The 14,210-nt window shown below is 38.7% G+C and overlaps 1 protein-coding gene across 3 annotated transcripts in view; it reads right to left on the reverse strand.

Moving 5' to 3' along the window:
• Window positions 1-14,210, reverse strand: part of Acer3 (alkaline ceramidase 3) — a 198,653-nt gene that overhangs the window by 49,996 nt on the left and 134,447 nt on the right. For all 3 annotated transcript variants that reach the window (XM_029568869.1, XM_008844216.3, XM_029568868.1), the window contains 2 exons: window positions 11,212-11,247; window positions 6,672-6,730 (listed from right to left, as the gene is read on the reverse strand). In XM_029568869.1, coding sequence (XP_029424729.1) covers window positions 6,672-6,730; window positions 11,212-11,247 — 95 coding nt within the window. The remainder of the gene's footprint in view (window positions 1-6,671; window positions 6,731-11,211; window positions 11,248-14,210) is intronic.

Below are 14,210 nucleotides of genomic sequence, written 5' to 3' on the forward strand. Positions count from 1 at the left end.
CTCTGGGGAGTAATCTATTACTGTTGTTTTGCTAAATAACATGTTGTCAAGCTGCCTTCTAAAAAATTATACTTAAACCTATAGATTAGTACTGCCCTCAATCTTGGCTTCTCTCTGCAGAGAAGCTTCTCTCTGCAGTGGTCAACAGTTAATCCAGAGATTCATACTAGTCAAAGTGCTGAGAATAAGTGTCTAGTGAATGTTTAGCCCTAAATGGGACATGTATATCAACTCCTCACTCCCAAGGCTCAGGGAACACAGCAGAAGAGGGGTGGAAAGAATGCAAGATAGGGAGGAGTGTTGTGAAATGCTATCTTTAGATACAACACATGGCACCCATGAACTCACTGTAGCAATGATTACTTGCACACAATCAAATCAGCAAGATCAGCCAACATTCCAACAGGCAATACTAACTGGACTCAGTAGGCTATTAACAAAATAAGATGAAGACATGAAGCATGGGGGGACATGTTGGGAGTGCCTGTGGAGGTTCCTGAGGGAGTAGAAGAAGAGAGTTCAGGGATACATATGATCAAGATGTACTGTTTACATGTACAAAGTTTTCGAAGAATAAATAAGAGATATTCTATCAAAAACAAAAAACCAAAAACATTGCCAGGGGTGATAGCCCATGCTTTTAGTCTCAGCAGTTAGGAGGCAGAGGCAAGTGGATCTCTGTGAGATCAAGGATAGCTTGTTCTACAGGGCAGGTTCCAAGTCAGCTAGGGCTATATAGTGATACCTTGTTTCAAAAAAACATATAGCTAACATTGTCCTTAATAGAGACAAACAAAATGCTTTTCCCTCAAATTGGAAAAAAGGCAGATACTGCCTCTAACCATTCCTATTCAGTATAGCCCTGAAGTTCTAGTCAGGTCAATAAGGACAAAAGGAAAACCATACTCATCTCTACTTGTAGTAAATCTCTAAAGTATCTTATTTTTCTTTCTTAAAAAAATTTATTATATATTTACTGTGTGTGTACATGCATATATATGGAGATCTAAAGACATGCACACATGGAGCTCTAAGGACAACTTGCAAGAGTTAGTCCTCTTCTTTCACTTGAGGGTCCTGGAGAATGAACTCAGGTCATCAGGCTTGGTGGCAAGCTTTCTTTAACCTGCTGAGTCATCTCACTAGCCCTAAACTATTTTTTTGAACTGATTCAGTAAAGTGACAGAATAAAATATACATATAAACAAAATCCATAGTATTCCTCTATAATACCAATGAACATGTACACACCAAATTTTTAAAATACAACATGAGGGTAGTGTTCAGTTGTAGAGGGTATGCTTAGCAAACAGTGCACCCTGGGTTTGAACACCTATCACCACAACAAAATAAAGTAAAAAAGAATACATTTACAATTACTTAAAAACACAAAAACAGGGGCTGGAGAGATGGCTCAGCAATTAAGAGCACTGACTGCTCTTGCAGAGAACCAGGGTTTGATTCTCAGCAGCTACATGGTGTCTTCAAACTGTTTTAAACTCCAGTTCCAGGAGAATCTGACGCCCTCTTCTGACCTCCGTGGCATTGCATGACATGGGTACACTCACACACATGCAGGCAATACACTCATACACATAAAATCAAATCAAAACAGAACACAAAAATAAAAAAATGCTGATGAAAGAAAAAAATGTAAATAGATCCAGAGACATAATTTATTTGTGGACTACAAGACACAGTATAGTAAGGATGTCAATTGATAAGCATGTTTAATGTGATTCTTACCAAAACTCCAGTAAGATTTTTACATATAAATATTATTCTACAATGTATAAAGAGGGGTATGGGTGTAGCTCAGTGGAAGCATGTTTACCAACATTTGTAATACTCTTGGTTTGATTCCCCAGTTCCACAAGACATAAAAATAAAAAATAAGGAAAGGCAAAGAACAGTTTGAAAAGATGAGGTGGGAGGAATCAATCCATGGGATCTGGAGGCTTGTACGGCTACAGAAATCAAGGCTGTGTTATTAGTGGAAGGACAGACATTGATCAATAGGACAGAAAATACATCACAAATAGACCCAAAGAAATATACTCAAATACCATGAAGGCACAGATGCAACTAAAAGACAGTGGCTTCAATCAGTAGTCTTGAAGCAATTAATTAATATGTAAAAAATAGTTCCTTAACCTAAACCTTGGATCCTATTAGAGAATTAACTCAATACAAGTCATGGACTTAAATGTAAAATATAAAACTATATGATTCTTTGGAAAGAAATATAGGAACAAATCCTGGTGATCATTAGCTAGGTATAAAGTTCTTAGGCTTAACACCAAAACCATGATCCATAAAAAGGAAAAGTGAAGCCAGGCATGGTAGCACAAGAACTCAGAGACAGAAGAAGGAAGATCTCAGCAAGTTTGAGGCCAGCCTGGTCTGCATAGTGAGTTCCAGGTCAGCTATGGCATTTTAAAACAAAGAAAGAAACAACAAAAACAACAAAAAGGAAAGCTGAAAATTTAACTTCATCAAAATTAAAAATTTTGATGAAAAGATTCTGAAAAGAATATGAAAGACAAAGTTAAACTGGGGAAAGTATTTGTAAGTCATGTATCTGACAAAAAATTAGAATCTCTAAACTCAGTAATAAAAGCAAGAAGCTATCCTTGTTGTCTTGTAAATCCAAAAGAAAATGAACAAAGACATGATAGATATTTCACCAATGAGGACATACTAATGGTAAAGAGTACATGAAGATACATTTAACATCACTAGCCATTAGGGAAATGGACATTTAAAGGATAGGATATTGGGGCTGGAGAGATGGCTCAGCAGTTAAGAACACTTGCTGTTTGTTCTTCCAGAGGGCCCAGATTCAATTCCCAGCATCCATATGGTGACTAACAACAATCCATAACTCCAGTTCTAGGGGATCTGATGCCCTCTTCTGGCCTCTGTGGGAATTGCATGATACGTGTACACTTACATACATGCAGGCAATACACCATATACATAAAATAAAAACAGTTAAGAGGGATGGAGAGAAGATCCAGCAGTTTAAGAGCACTGGCTATTCTTCCAGAGGACCTGAGTTTGATTCCCAGCACCCACATGACGGCTAACAACTGTCAGTAACTCTAGTTCCATGGAAATCCAACACCCTCTTCTGAATTGCACAGGCATTGTGTGACAGAGGTATACTTACATACATGCAGGCAATACACTCATGCACATAAAATAGAAATAAGAAATCCCAGAACTTGGAAGGCAGAGGCAGGCAGATCTTTGTGAGTTTGAGGCCAGCCTGGTCTACATAGTGAGTTCTAGGCCAGCTGGGGCTAGAGGGAAACCTCTTCTCAAAAAGATCAATAATAATAATAATAATAATAATAAATAAAAACTTAAAAATTACAAGATAATAAGTGTTTATCTATCAGAATGGCTGAAACAAAAATAGTGATCAGACCAAATGTTGGTGAAGATGTAGAGAAACTGAGTCACTCATACATTGCTAAGCACTACTCTAAAAAATATTTCAGCAGTTTGAGAAAAATGACACATACAATTACCATAGAATCTAGCAGTTCTACTCTGGGGCTTCATTCCAGAGAAAAGAAAATGTGTTTTCATAAAAAATTTGTACATAGTTAACAATGGCTTTATGATAGTTTGGATCTGGAAGTTACTCATGAAGAGAATGGTTAAACTGTGGTACATCTATACCATGGAATACTCAGCAATAAAAAGGTCTACACTATTGATATACTTCAGAGAACTATGTCAAGGTAAAAAAAAAATCTCTATGGTTATATACTGTATAGTTACATTTATAACTTTCTGAAAGGATGAAACTATAAAAATAGAAGACTAGCTGTCATGGTTTGTTTCTTCATTGCTGTGACAAAATACTCTGACCAATACCAACTTGGGGAGGAAAGGGTTTATTTATCTTGCATCTCCCAGGTTGCAGTTCATCAGGGAGCCCAAGGTAGGAACTCAGGGCAGTGAGGCTCCCTCAACCCAGGTGTGTCAAATCGACACTTAAGCTATCCAGCACAATTGACCCATTGTCAACCTGACACACAAATACCTCACTATTAAACTGTAACCTTTCCAATTCTTGGCCCCAAGATACAATGTTAACATTAATATCACAACATAAGACAGTACAATCTTAAAAGTCCTACAGTCCTTAAAAAATCCAAACACTTTAAAGTCCATAGTCTCTTTGAAAAGTCTCTTAACCGTGGGCTTCTGTAAAATCTAAAACAAGTACTGTCCTATCTCAACAGGAAGAATCGGACACACCTAAGCAAAACCAAAGTCCAGCAAAGTAGCTCAAGGCTGGACATCTGGGATTCATTCACGATCTTCTGGGCTCCAAAGGGTACTGGCAGCTCCACTGCGCTGACTCTACAGTCCACAGCACACCCAGCTCATCTCGCAGACCCAGGCCAGCTCCATTCCACACCTGCCGCTGTCCTTGGTGGTCATCCCATGGTCCCGGCATCTCCAAAAGGCTGGGGTTGCCACTGAAACTGAGGTTACACCTTCACCAATGGCCTCTTCTTGCCTTTTGGGGTGCAAAGCCTCAGTTTCTCTCCATGACCCCTTCAATCCTGGGGTCTTTGCTGTAACTGAAGCTGTACTCTGAATAAACACTCCAGTTAAAAGACAGGGATTGGGCCAGCGAGATGGCTCATTGGGTGTAGGCGCTTGCTGCCTGACGCAAGCTTGATGACCTGAGTTGGATCCCCAGAACCCATGTAAAGGTGGATGGAGAGAACCGACTCCACAAAGTGGTCCTCTGACCTCCACACATGCTGTAGCACATGCCCCCCAGTAATAATGAGAATGATAATCAAACCAGATTTTTTTTTCTTGGCTTTTGAGACATGATCTCCCTGTAGCTCCCAGCCTGGAACTCTCTATTTAGACCAGGCTGGCCCGGATCTCAGAGATCTGCCTTCCTCTGTCTCCCAAGTGCTCAGATTAAAGGTGTGTATCACCATGCCTGGCTCTCAGATTTTTAAAAACTATGTTTCTTGCCAGGTGTGGTGGCAGTAGAGGCAGGCAGATCTCTGTGAGTTCAAGGCCAGCCTGGTCTACATAGCAAGTTCCAGGTCATCTGGTGCTACAGGGAGACTGTCATGGTTTGTTTCTTCATTGCTGTGACAAAATACTCTGACCAATACCAACTTGGGGAGGAAAGGGTTTATTTATTTTGCATCTCACAGGTTGCAGTTCATCAGGGAGCCCAAGGTAGGAACTCAGGGCAGGAACCTGGAGGCAGGAGCTGGAGCACAGGCCATGGAGAAATGCTGCTTACTGGCTTGCTCCCCTGGCCCCTGCTCAGCCTACTTTCATATGCTACATTGGCCCACCTGCCCAGGGGTGGCACCACCCACAGTGGGCTGGGCCCTCCCACATCACTCACCAAGAAGATGCTCCTCAGACATTGCCACAGGCCAGTCCAATAGAGGCAATTGCCCAATTGAGTCTCCCTCAACCCAGGTCTGTCAAGTTGACACTAAAGCTATCCAGCACACTAGCAATTGCCAGGGATTGACAGGGGGTAGGAATTGGGGGCAGGAAAGGGGTAGATAAGATTATAAAAGGGCAACACAGGGATCCTTGTGTCTTTGGAAATGTGTTATATCTCAACTATGTCAATGCCAAAGCCTTGTTATGACAGTGTATTACACACATATTTCTACATTATCTCAAAATGAAGTTTATTTTAAAAGTACAAAACAAAAAGAGGGAAAAAAAACCTCATAGCCCAGACCTATTTACTCATGAATGTCACTTAATCTTCACAAACTCCTATTAAACATGTACATCACCCAAATGCTCTTCAGTGAATACTTGGTTGAGAGGACATGGGGTCTGGGATGGGATCCAGGGCATTGAGCACACTAGAGTATGCATGCTAGGCAAGTGCTCTACCACTGAGGTACTTCCCTAGCCTGTGAAAACTTTGTAACATTGACAGCCCTTCTTGACAGGGGTTATATAAAAAAAGATTCCCTAGTCAAGCACGTTTGATAATGAAACAAAAAAATTTTAATGTATTTTTTCAAGGTCTTTACTATCCTAGTGAATATGCACATCCAAGTAGATGCCATCATATATAGCTTTCTTCAAATTTCTTTAACTTTAGAATTCTTCTTTTCATATGATACTGCAGCCGAAAAATTACTCATTCCTCCAAAAAGAGTGAGCCTACAGAGAGTAGGCCGGTCAGGGGCAAGATGAGGCGCACCTTGGGAAGAGGGGTGGAGCTATAGCCATTTGGAGGGTGAGCAGACTGGAGACTTAGCCAGAGGCCATATTGGAACTCAGGGAACAAAGCATGGAGCTCCAGCCAGAGGCCAGTGGTGGAGCGCTGAAAGCTGGTGGTTACTGTGGAGGAGTGGAGGTAAGTCTGCATGGATGGCTGGAGATGAGGCATTCAAACTGTGGGCATGGGTGCAAGTCTCCCAAGAAGGGAGGGAAAAGGAAAAATTTAGTGAAACAGATACCCATTAACAAACTGCACCAAGAATGAGTCTTCTGTATACCATAATAAATGTTGGGTTATTGTTTTCTATCAGTATCCTGCTGGAATTAGGTTTTTATGTTATTTCAAGTTACGCTACAGATTTACTGTTTTATAAGCCTGAGTATACTTTTATCATAGATGATAGATCTAAACTACTTACCATGTAACAATATAAATAGATCGAAGTACTAATGTAAAGACCAACATTCCATACATGACCTAAATTGAAAAGAAAAATAAAGTCAGCACAATCATTTCCCCTCTCTCTCCTCTTTCTTATCACCCATACTAGGAAAGTGCTCTGCCACTGAGCTACTATATTCATATCCCCCCCACCCCCCACTTTTTCTTTTTATTTGACAAAAGGGCTGACTATGTTAACTAGACCAGTCTGGAACTCTGGATCCTCCTGCCTTAGTCCCACAAGTGCTTGAATTATACATGTGTGTTACCATGCCCAGTTTACAGTCAGCTTTTTAAAAGAAGAGAGGGTCAGGTGCAGTGGCACATACTTGTATTTGCAGTTCTCATGAGGCTGACTCAGGAGGTTCACTGAGTTTGACAATAAAACACTGATAATTTTTTTCCCCTAGCTTTCTCTGTCACTAACTAGATGAGAAAAAGAGAATAAATCACTTAACCTTCCAAACTCTCAGTTATCTTAAGAAAGATGATGTATTAGTACAATAATGATTAAGTCAATCTATATGACCTGTATGAAATATAGACACATTATGTAGCACATAAGCAGATAAAAAATGCTATCTATGGGCCAAGAATGGTGGTACACACTTTTAATCCCAGTATTCAGGGGGTAGAGGCAGGTGGATCTCTGTGAGACTGAGGCCAGCCTAGTATATATAGTGAGGTCTCAAAAACAAAAAAAAACCCAACAAACAAAGGCTAGTTATCTTTTTCCAAATGTGCCAATTACATCAGTGTCCTTACATTCCTAATAATATAATGTACAAATGAAGCATAATAGAAAATTTTAGTCAAAACTACTTAAAAATCCTTGTTTTTCCCATTGTTTATACACTGTGCTACTTCTTGTAAAATTTGAGGGTCAAATGAGAAAATACAGGTATCCGCGTACTGCTGCACCATGTCTGGGACTCATCTTTAGAGACAGTTACTCTGGCAGGGATATTTAAAGTGATGAGGCTCCTTGGGACAGCAGATGATTTCTCATGTGAGACATTCAATTACTGATCTGTCAATCTGCTCCCTTAAAAGGGTTCACTGATTATTAGGCATTCGTTTATCTACTCCTACAAATGATTTTCTTTTTTGTTCCTTTGCCTTAAGATATGCTGGTGTTTCTAATGTAGAAGCTACATCATTACAGAATTACCCTATTCAGAAGGTCATTAAATTAAATATAGTTTTTGGCTCTTATTTGGAGATTTCTGGATCACCTTGGACTGTAAAGTAGAGCTGTTACCCGAATTTCGCCCCCTCAGGGAATTGAATCTGGTTAGCAGATATCTTAAATGTTTATTCACCCTTTATTTTCATTTTTTTTTCTTCTTCTGACAGGGTCTCACTATGTAATTCTGTTGAAGTCAAGCTATCTTGTTTACCCAATCTTGCTATTTTTTAAGGGGAGGGACTTTTTTGAGACAGGGTCTCCCTGTAGCCCCAGCTGGCCTGGAATTCACTTTGTGGACCAGGGTGGCCTTGAACTCAGAGATCCACCTGCCTCTGCCTCCCAAGTGCTGCGATTACAGGCATGCGCCACCACGCCTGGCTTGTCCTGACATTTTAAAGGAATATATAGTCAAGTTACTTAGTGGAATTTCCTTTAGTTTGGGGCTGTTTGCTATTTCCTCATGATTTACTAAGGTTATGCATTTTTGGTGGGATTATCAGATGACAATGATTAATGATGCTGTGTCCTCAGTGAATCACATCAGGAGAAACATGGTATCTATTTGTCCTTTAACTAGTGATATTAAATTTGATCATAAATTTTTCTTAATACAGTATTCAAATCATGAGTTCATATGAACATTGCTAATTGTAATCCAATTCTACAAGGCTCATTCTAGTCTTTTCTTTTAGATATTTATATTTGTTTGTTTCTTTAAGACAGTCTTACTATGCTGACCTTGAACTCTTGATCCTCCTCTTGCCTCAGATTCCTGAGTGCTGGGATTAGAGGTATACATCAACATGTCCAGTTATCTCTTTCCATGTTTGTAACTTGTTTCTTTGTTTGGCAGTTTATTATAAAGAACATTACAAAGGATACAGATGAACAGGATGAAGTGTGGCAGAAGGCACATAGAGTTTCCATGCCTATTCTGGACACACTGAAACTTCATGTGTTCCTATGTCTGGAAACTCCTGCTCTGATTGTGTGTGTGTGTGTGTGTGTGTGTGTGTGTGTGTGCGCGCGCGCGCGCGCGCACGCAAATCCAGAGCACTGGGCTATTCTGATTTTAAACTCTGGTCCTAGGATATAAACCACACTGGACATAGATAGATCCTGTATTCAACCTGCTTCCATTTTGACCAGCAAAGATTATTGCTATATACATAGAAAAAAATTACTAGACAACACAGATACTGAAGCATGGGTAGTTAACATTAATAATTTGCTATTTTTGTTAAATAAAAACAGTATCAAATAGACCTAAAACACAATAATGGAGAACTGATTATCATCAAAAATCTTAAAAATTAATTCCAAATTTTCAAATTATTTGTTTTGTGGTTATGATTTTTCTTATAAATGCAAAAATTATAAAAACTGAAGTTTTCATATAAATTAACTTTTTGTTTTTCATTGGGTAAGTAACTTTCTAAATAAAAGGGCAATTATATGATGACAACTTTGCAAATTACAATAAACAAGAGCAGTGTGAATATACCTGCTTTCAAATAGCCTGAAGAAAAGCAAAGCCCCATAATGAAGTTACAGAATTTATTCCAACAAATAGGCTGTTGTTTAATAGATGATTGTTGTATTGAGCTGAAAAGTTACAGGAATATATCTTATTTGTAAACATTTGTCAGATTCTAATTTTTTTTTCTTTTTGTATTAAAATTCACCTGTGGATGTATATGAACCAAAATAAATGGAGATAATTTTTCTCCTACAAAAGAAAAAAAAGTTACAGGCATGGTGGCACGTGCCTTTAATCCCGGCACTTGGAGGCAGAGGGAGGCGAATCTCTTAGATCTAGTCTGGCCTGGTCTACATAGTGAGTTTCAGGCCAGCTGGGGTTACAGGGAGACCCTGTCTCAAAAAGAGCAAAAAGAAATGTTACAGGAACATTTATTTATTATATAAGAAAAAATATTTTAAAATCACAAGGCTTCTGACATCCCTGAAAAACATATTTGTTTATATATGTATGTATGTTAGCTAGTTTGTTAAAAGAATGGTAACAGGAGCTACATCTAGGTTACAATCCTGGCTCTGCCTCTTAAGTACTGTGTTAACTAAGGGCACATTACTTCATACCTGAGCTCCTTCCCTTTAAGAAATGCTCAATAATCTTCAATATACAGGGTCATCAGTGAGAAGTTGCATGGCATCAGGTATAGTAATTAATAAATAACAGCTTTCTTTTTTTTTTTTTTTTTTTTTTTTGTCTTTTTGAGACAGGGTCTCCCTTTAGTCCCTGCTGGCCTGGAACTCACTATGTAGACCAGGCTGGCCTCGAACTCACAGAGATCCACCTGCTTCTGCCTCCCAAGAGCTGGGACTAAAGGCATGCACCACGACACCTGGCCTAATAACAGCTTTCTTTACTTAAGGCTGCAACTTTATTTCACTCTTGTTTAATGAGATGCACTTAAGACCACCATTTCCTACAATAACATTTCCAGTGTTTACTTTCTTCAGTATAATCTCCATCTCAAAAGTTTACTAAATATATCAAAAGACAAATATTCACAAAATTTTCAATTTGCGTTTTCTTTTTTAAAAAAATATTTTATTTAGCTGGGCGTGGTGGTGCACGCTTGTAGCTGCCATGTGGGTGGCGCACGCTTGTTAGCTGCCATGTGGGTGCTGGGAATCAAACATGGGTCCTCTGGAAGAATAACAAGTGCCATCTCTCCAGACCCCAGTGTTTTTTCTAGATCAAAGTATCATAAAGGCTCCTCCCCCCACCTGGCCTAAGCTAGTCTCAAACTCACTATGTAGTTGAAGTTGGTCTTGAATTCCTGATCCTGGCTACCTCCTCCAAGTGCAGGTTGGTTTCATAAAAAGATTTTATACATATATGTATATGCATATGAAGTTCCTAGGTTCTATCTGCTTTTGAAAGTGATACTGTACCTGCGTTACTAAATACCAACAGCCAGTTGGACTGTGACATTGACTGCCCTAGTTATACTCTAATTACCTATGCCCGACTCCTGTTTGTACCTCTGTTTCAAAGTGATCTCTTTTAAAATCCTTTTTTTATATTTTGAAACAAGGTCTCATGTGGCCCCGCGTGGCCTTGAACTTGCTGTATGAATGAAGATGATCTTGAAGTCCTGATTCTCCTGCTAGTATTTATTTCTTAAGTACTGGAATTATAGGCATACACCATCATGCCAGGCTAACGGTGAATATTCTTAAGACATTTTACTGTTTCACTTTCAAAAGCTGTATTTGCATATAATCTCCTAGAGAATGAAAATAAAGATGCAGGCATGTACTGTTAAATACTCAAAATGTATGTCATTTGAAAAATTACCTGATGGAATATAGGTTCTTTCACCTTTAGGTAAACCTGAAAAAGAAGAAACATAAGTGAATAAGAGTATAATATGCATGCATTCCTTTACTTCCTTTACAGTTTTTTTTTTTTTTTTTGGTCTTTTTGAGACAGGGTCTTTCTGTAGCCCCAGCTGTCCTGGAACTCAGTATGTAGACCAGGCTGGCCTCGAACTCACAAAGATCCGCCTGCCTCTGCCTCCCAAGTGCTGGGATTAAAGGAGTGCGCCACCAAGCCCGTCAGGAGCACAATTTTTAAATGACACAATATAAGGGAATCAAAATTGAAACCACCTCTTCAATGAGTCATCAACAAGACAAAGTTCAGGTTTTTTAACTCGACACTCAAAACTTCCCACAGTGCCTGTCTTTCTATTTGGCATCACTGCTGTCTTCTTGTCTCCTCATTCTAACCTTCAGAAAGTACTGCACTTCTTTAACTGTATTCCTTTTATGCTTCTGTATATTTAAACATACTGTTCTTTGTTTAGAAATCCTCCCTCACTGGCAAATACTGTTTAAATTCAACAGGCAGTATCCTCCTTAAAGCCTTTTCTGATTGTGTCTGGGTACAATAGAAGGAACCATTCACCCTCCTTCCTGTCATCATCTACATATAAGCTTTGTGCTCTACTACTGGTCTGTTCATATCCCCTATGAGTGAATAATTTCTTTGATACCAAGAACTGGGCTTAATATCGCTAAGTCTTCATTTACAGTAGTGATCTAATAATACTTTGGATAATTTTACAATTTGACTAAAGTTTCTATTTCTGGAATAATTTTTTTTGTTTTTCTTTTTGTTTTAACTACAAAAGGCCAAATTATTTCTCTTAAATAGCCAAAGGTCTTTGAAAATATATATCTGGGACATTATCTGCAAATCTAGACTCAGTAAGGAAAATGTTCTTAATCTCTGAATTTTTATTTCAAAATACTAATTTCTGAGGCAGGAGATGAGAAGATAATGGGGAAACATAATCAAAGTACATTATATATGTATGAAATTATAAAAAAGTTCTTAAAACAAATCAAAACAAAACCCATTTTCTCTTTATATAATTAATACTATTAGATTTACCCTGTTACTAATTTAGAAATGCAAAATAGCACCCATTCTTAATTTTATGTATTTATTTTTGAGATAGGATCTTGCCATGTAGGCCAAACTGGCCTAGAACTCACTCTGTAGCCCAGGCTGGCCCCAAACTCACAATCTTCTTGCTTTCATCTTCTGAACACAGGAATTATAGGCATGCACCATTACTCCAGGCTAAGCACAGTGTCTTAAAAGACACTGTTTTTTGTTGATTTTTATGAGACAGGGTCTCCCTGTAACCCCAGCTGTCCTAGAACTTGCTGTGTAGCCCAAGAGATCCTCTTGCCTCTGCCTCCTGAGTACTGGGATTAAAGGTACATGCCATCATGACAAGCTTTTTTTCTTTCTTTTTAAATTTGTTTTATTTAAAATTTTCTAACAATGCTGAGCATGGTAGAACATGACTTTAATATCAGCACTTGGGAGGCATAAGCAGGTGGATCTCTGTGAGTTCAAGGACAGCCTGGTCTTTATAGTGTTTCAGTCCAGTCAGGACTAACTACATAAAAACCCTGTCTCAAAAAAAAAGGAAGAAAGGAAGAAAAGAAAGAGAAAGAGAAAGAAAAAAAGGAAGGAAGGAAGGAAGGAAGGAAGGGAGGGGGGAGGGAGAGAGAGAGAGAGAGAGAGAGAGAGAGAGAGAGAGAAGGAAAGAGGAAAAAGAAAAGGGCTGGAGAGATGGCTCAGCAGTTAAGAACACTTGTTGTTCTTCCAAAGGACCTGGGTTTGATTCCTAGCACCCACAGGGTGGCTAACAACCATCTGTAACTCCAGTTTCAGGGGATTTGACACCCTCTTCTGGCCTCTGTCAGGCATTGCAGGATAGAGGTGCACTTAATATACATGGAGGCAAAATACTAATACACATTAAAAAAAAATATTTAAAGAAAGAAAGAATTTCCAAGAATGACAACTCTTATAAAGTATCTAAGCACAGGACACAAAACTGAAACAAGCATTAACAACAACAAAATCACATTTCCAAGTGAGTTAATGTGAAATATACATTCAGGGTCAAGTAATGTCCAATTGCCATAGCACTAATGGTCAAGAATTAAAAAGGAAGCTCAACTCTCATAATTGCTACCTGAAAGGGACAACCTTATTGGACTCTTATGGAATCCAAAAATGGTTCCTGCAACTCCAGTAGCAGAAAGTTGAATTCACACATCCACCATGAAAAGGTCACTGTTTTCTAGGCAAAGAATTATGGAGTCCTTATTATACGCCAGATATGAATATATAGTAAGTATAAAATGCTTACTATTATAACTTCATTTTAAAAAAATTTTTTATGTGTATGAGTATATCACCTACATGTATGTAAGTGCACTCGTGTCATGCAATGCCTGCAGAGGTAAGAAGAAGGCAATGAAATCCCCTGGAACTAGAGTTATGGGTGGTCATTAGCTGCCATGTGGGAGCTGGGAATTGAACTCAGGTCCTCTGCAAAAGCAGCCAGTGCTCTTAACTGCTGAGCCATCTCTCCAGCCTCTATATCTTCATTTTATGGATAAGAAAAACCTAAAGCTGAAAGAGAACTAGTAAGAGGGTTAGATCCAAACTCATACCAAATCTTTGTTTCTAAGCACATTATCTCTTAACTTACAAATGGATCTAGTCTTGATGCTGATGCCAATTCTATACAAATTTGGTTGGCCAAGCAAGTCACTGATACTCTACACTTTATTCTCTTTAATACAATAACAAGAGATACTTTCATCTCTGAAGTTGTTTAAATGTCTTTCATTATTAACTAGTATGCAGTTTAGGCAAATTACAGGAACTCAGGAAAACAGTGAATATCCTATTTGGCATCTTACTAGTTCAAATTTTCTTAGTAGGCTCTCAATCTTCATTTTTCTAACCTTTTCAGAAGCAAA

The sequence above is a fragment of the Nannospalax galili genome, unplaced genomic scaffold (assembly GCF_000622305.1).
Source record: "Nannospalax galili isolate Female #2095 unplaced genomic scaffold, S.galili_v1.0 scaffold278, whole genome shotgun sequence".
In the NCBI taxonomy this organism is placed as follows: domain Eukaryota; kingdom Metazoa; phylum Chordata; class Mammalia; order Rodentia; family Spalacidae; genus Nannospalax; species Nannospalax galili.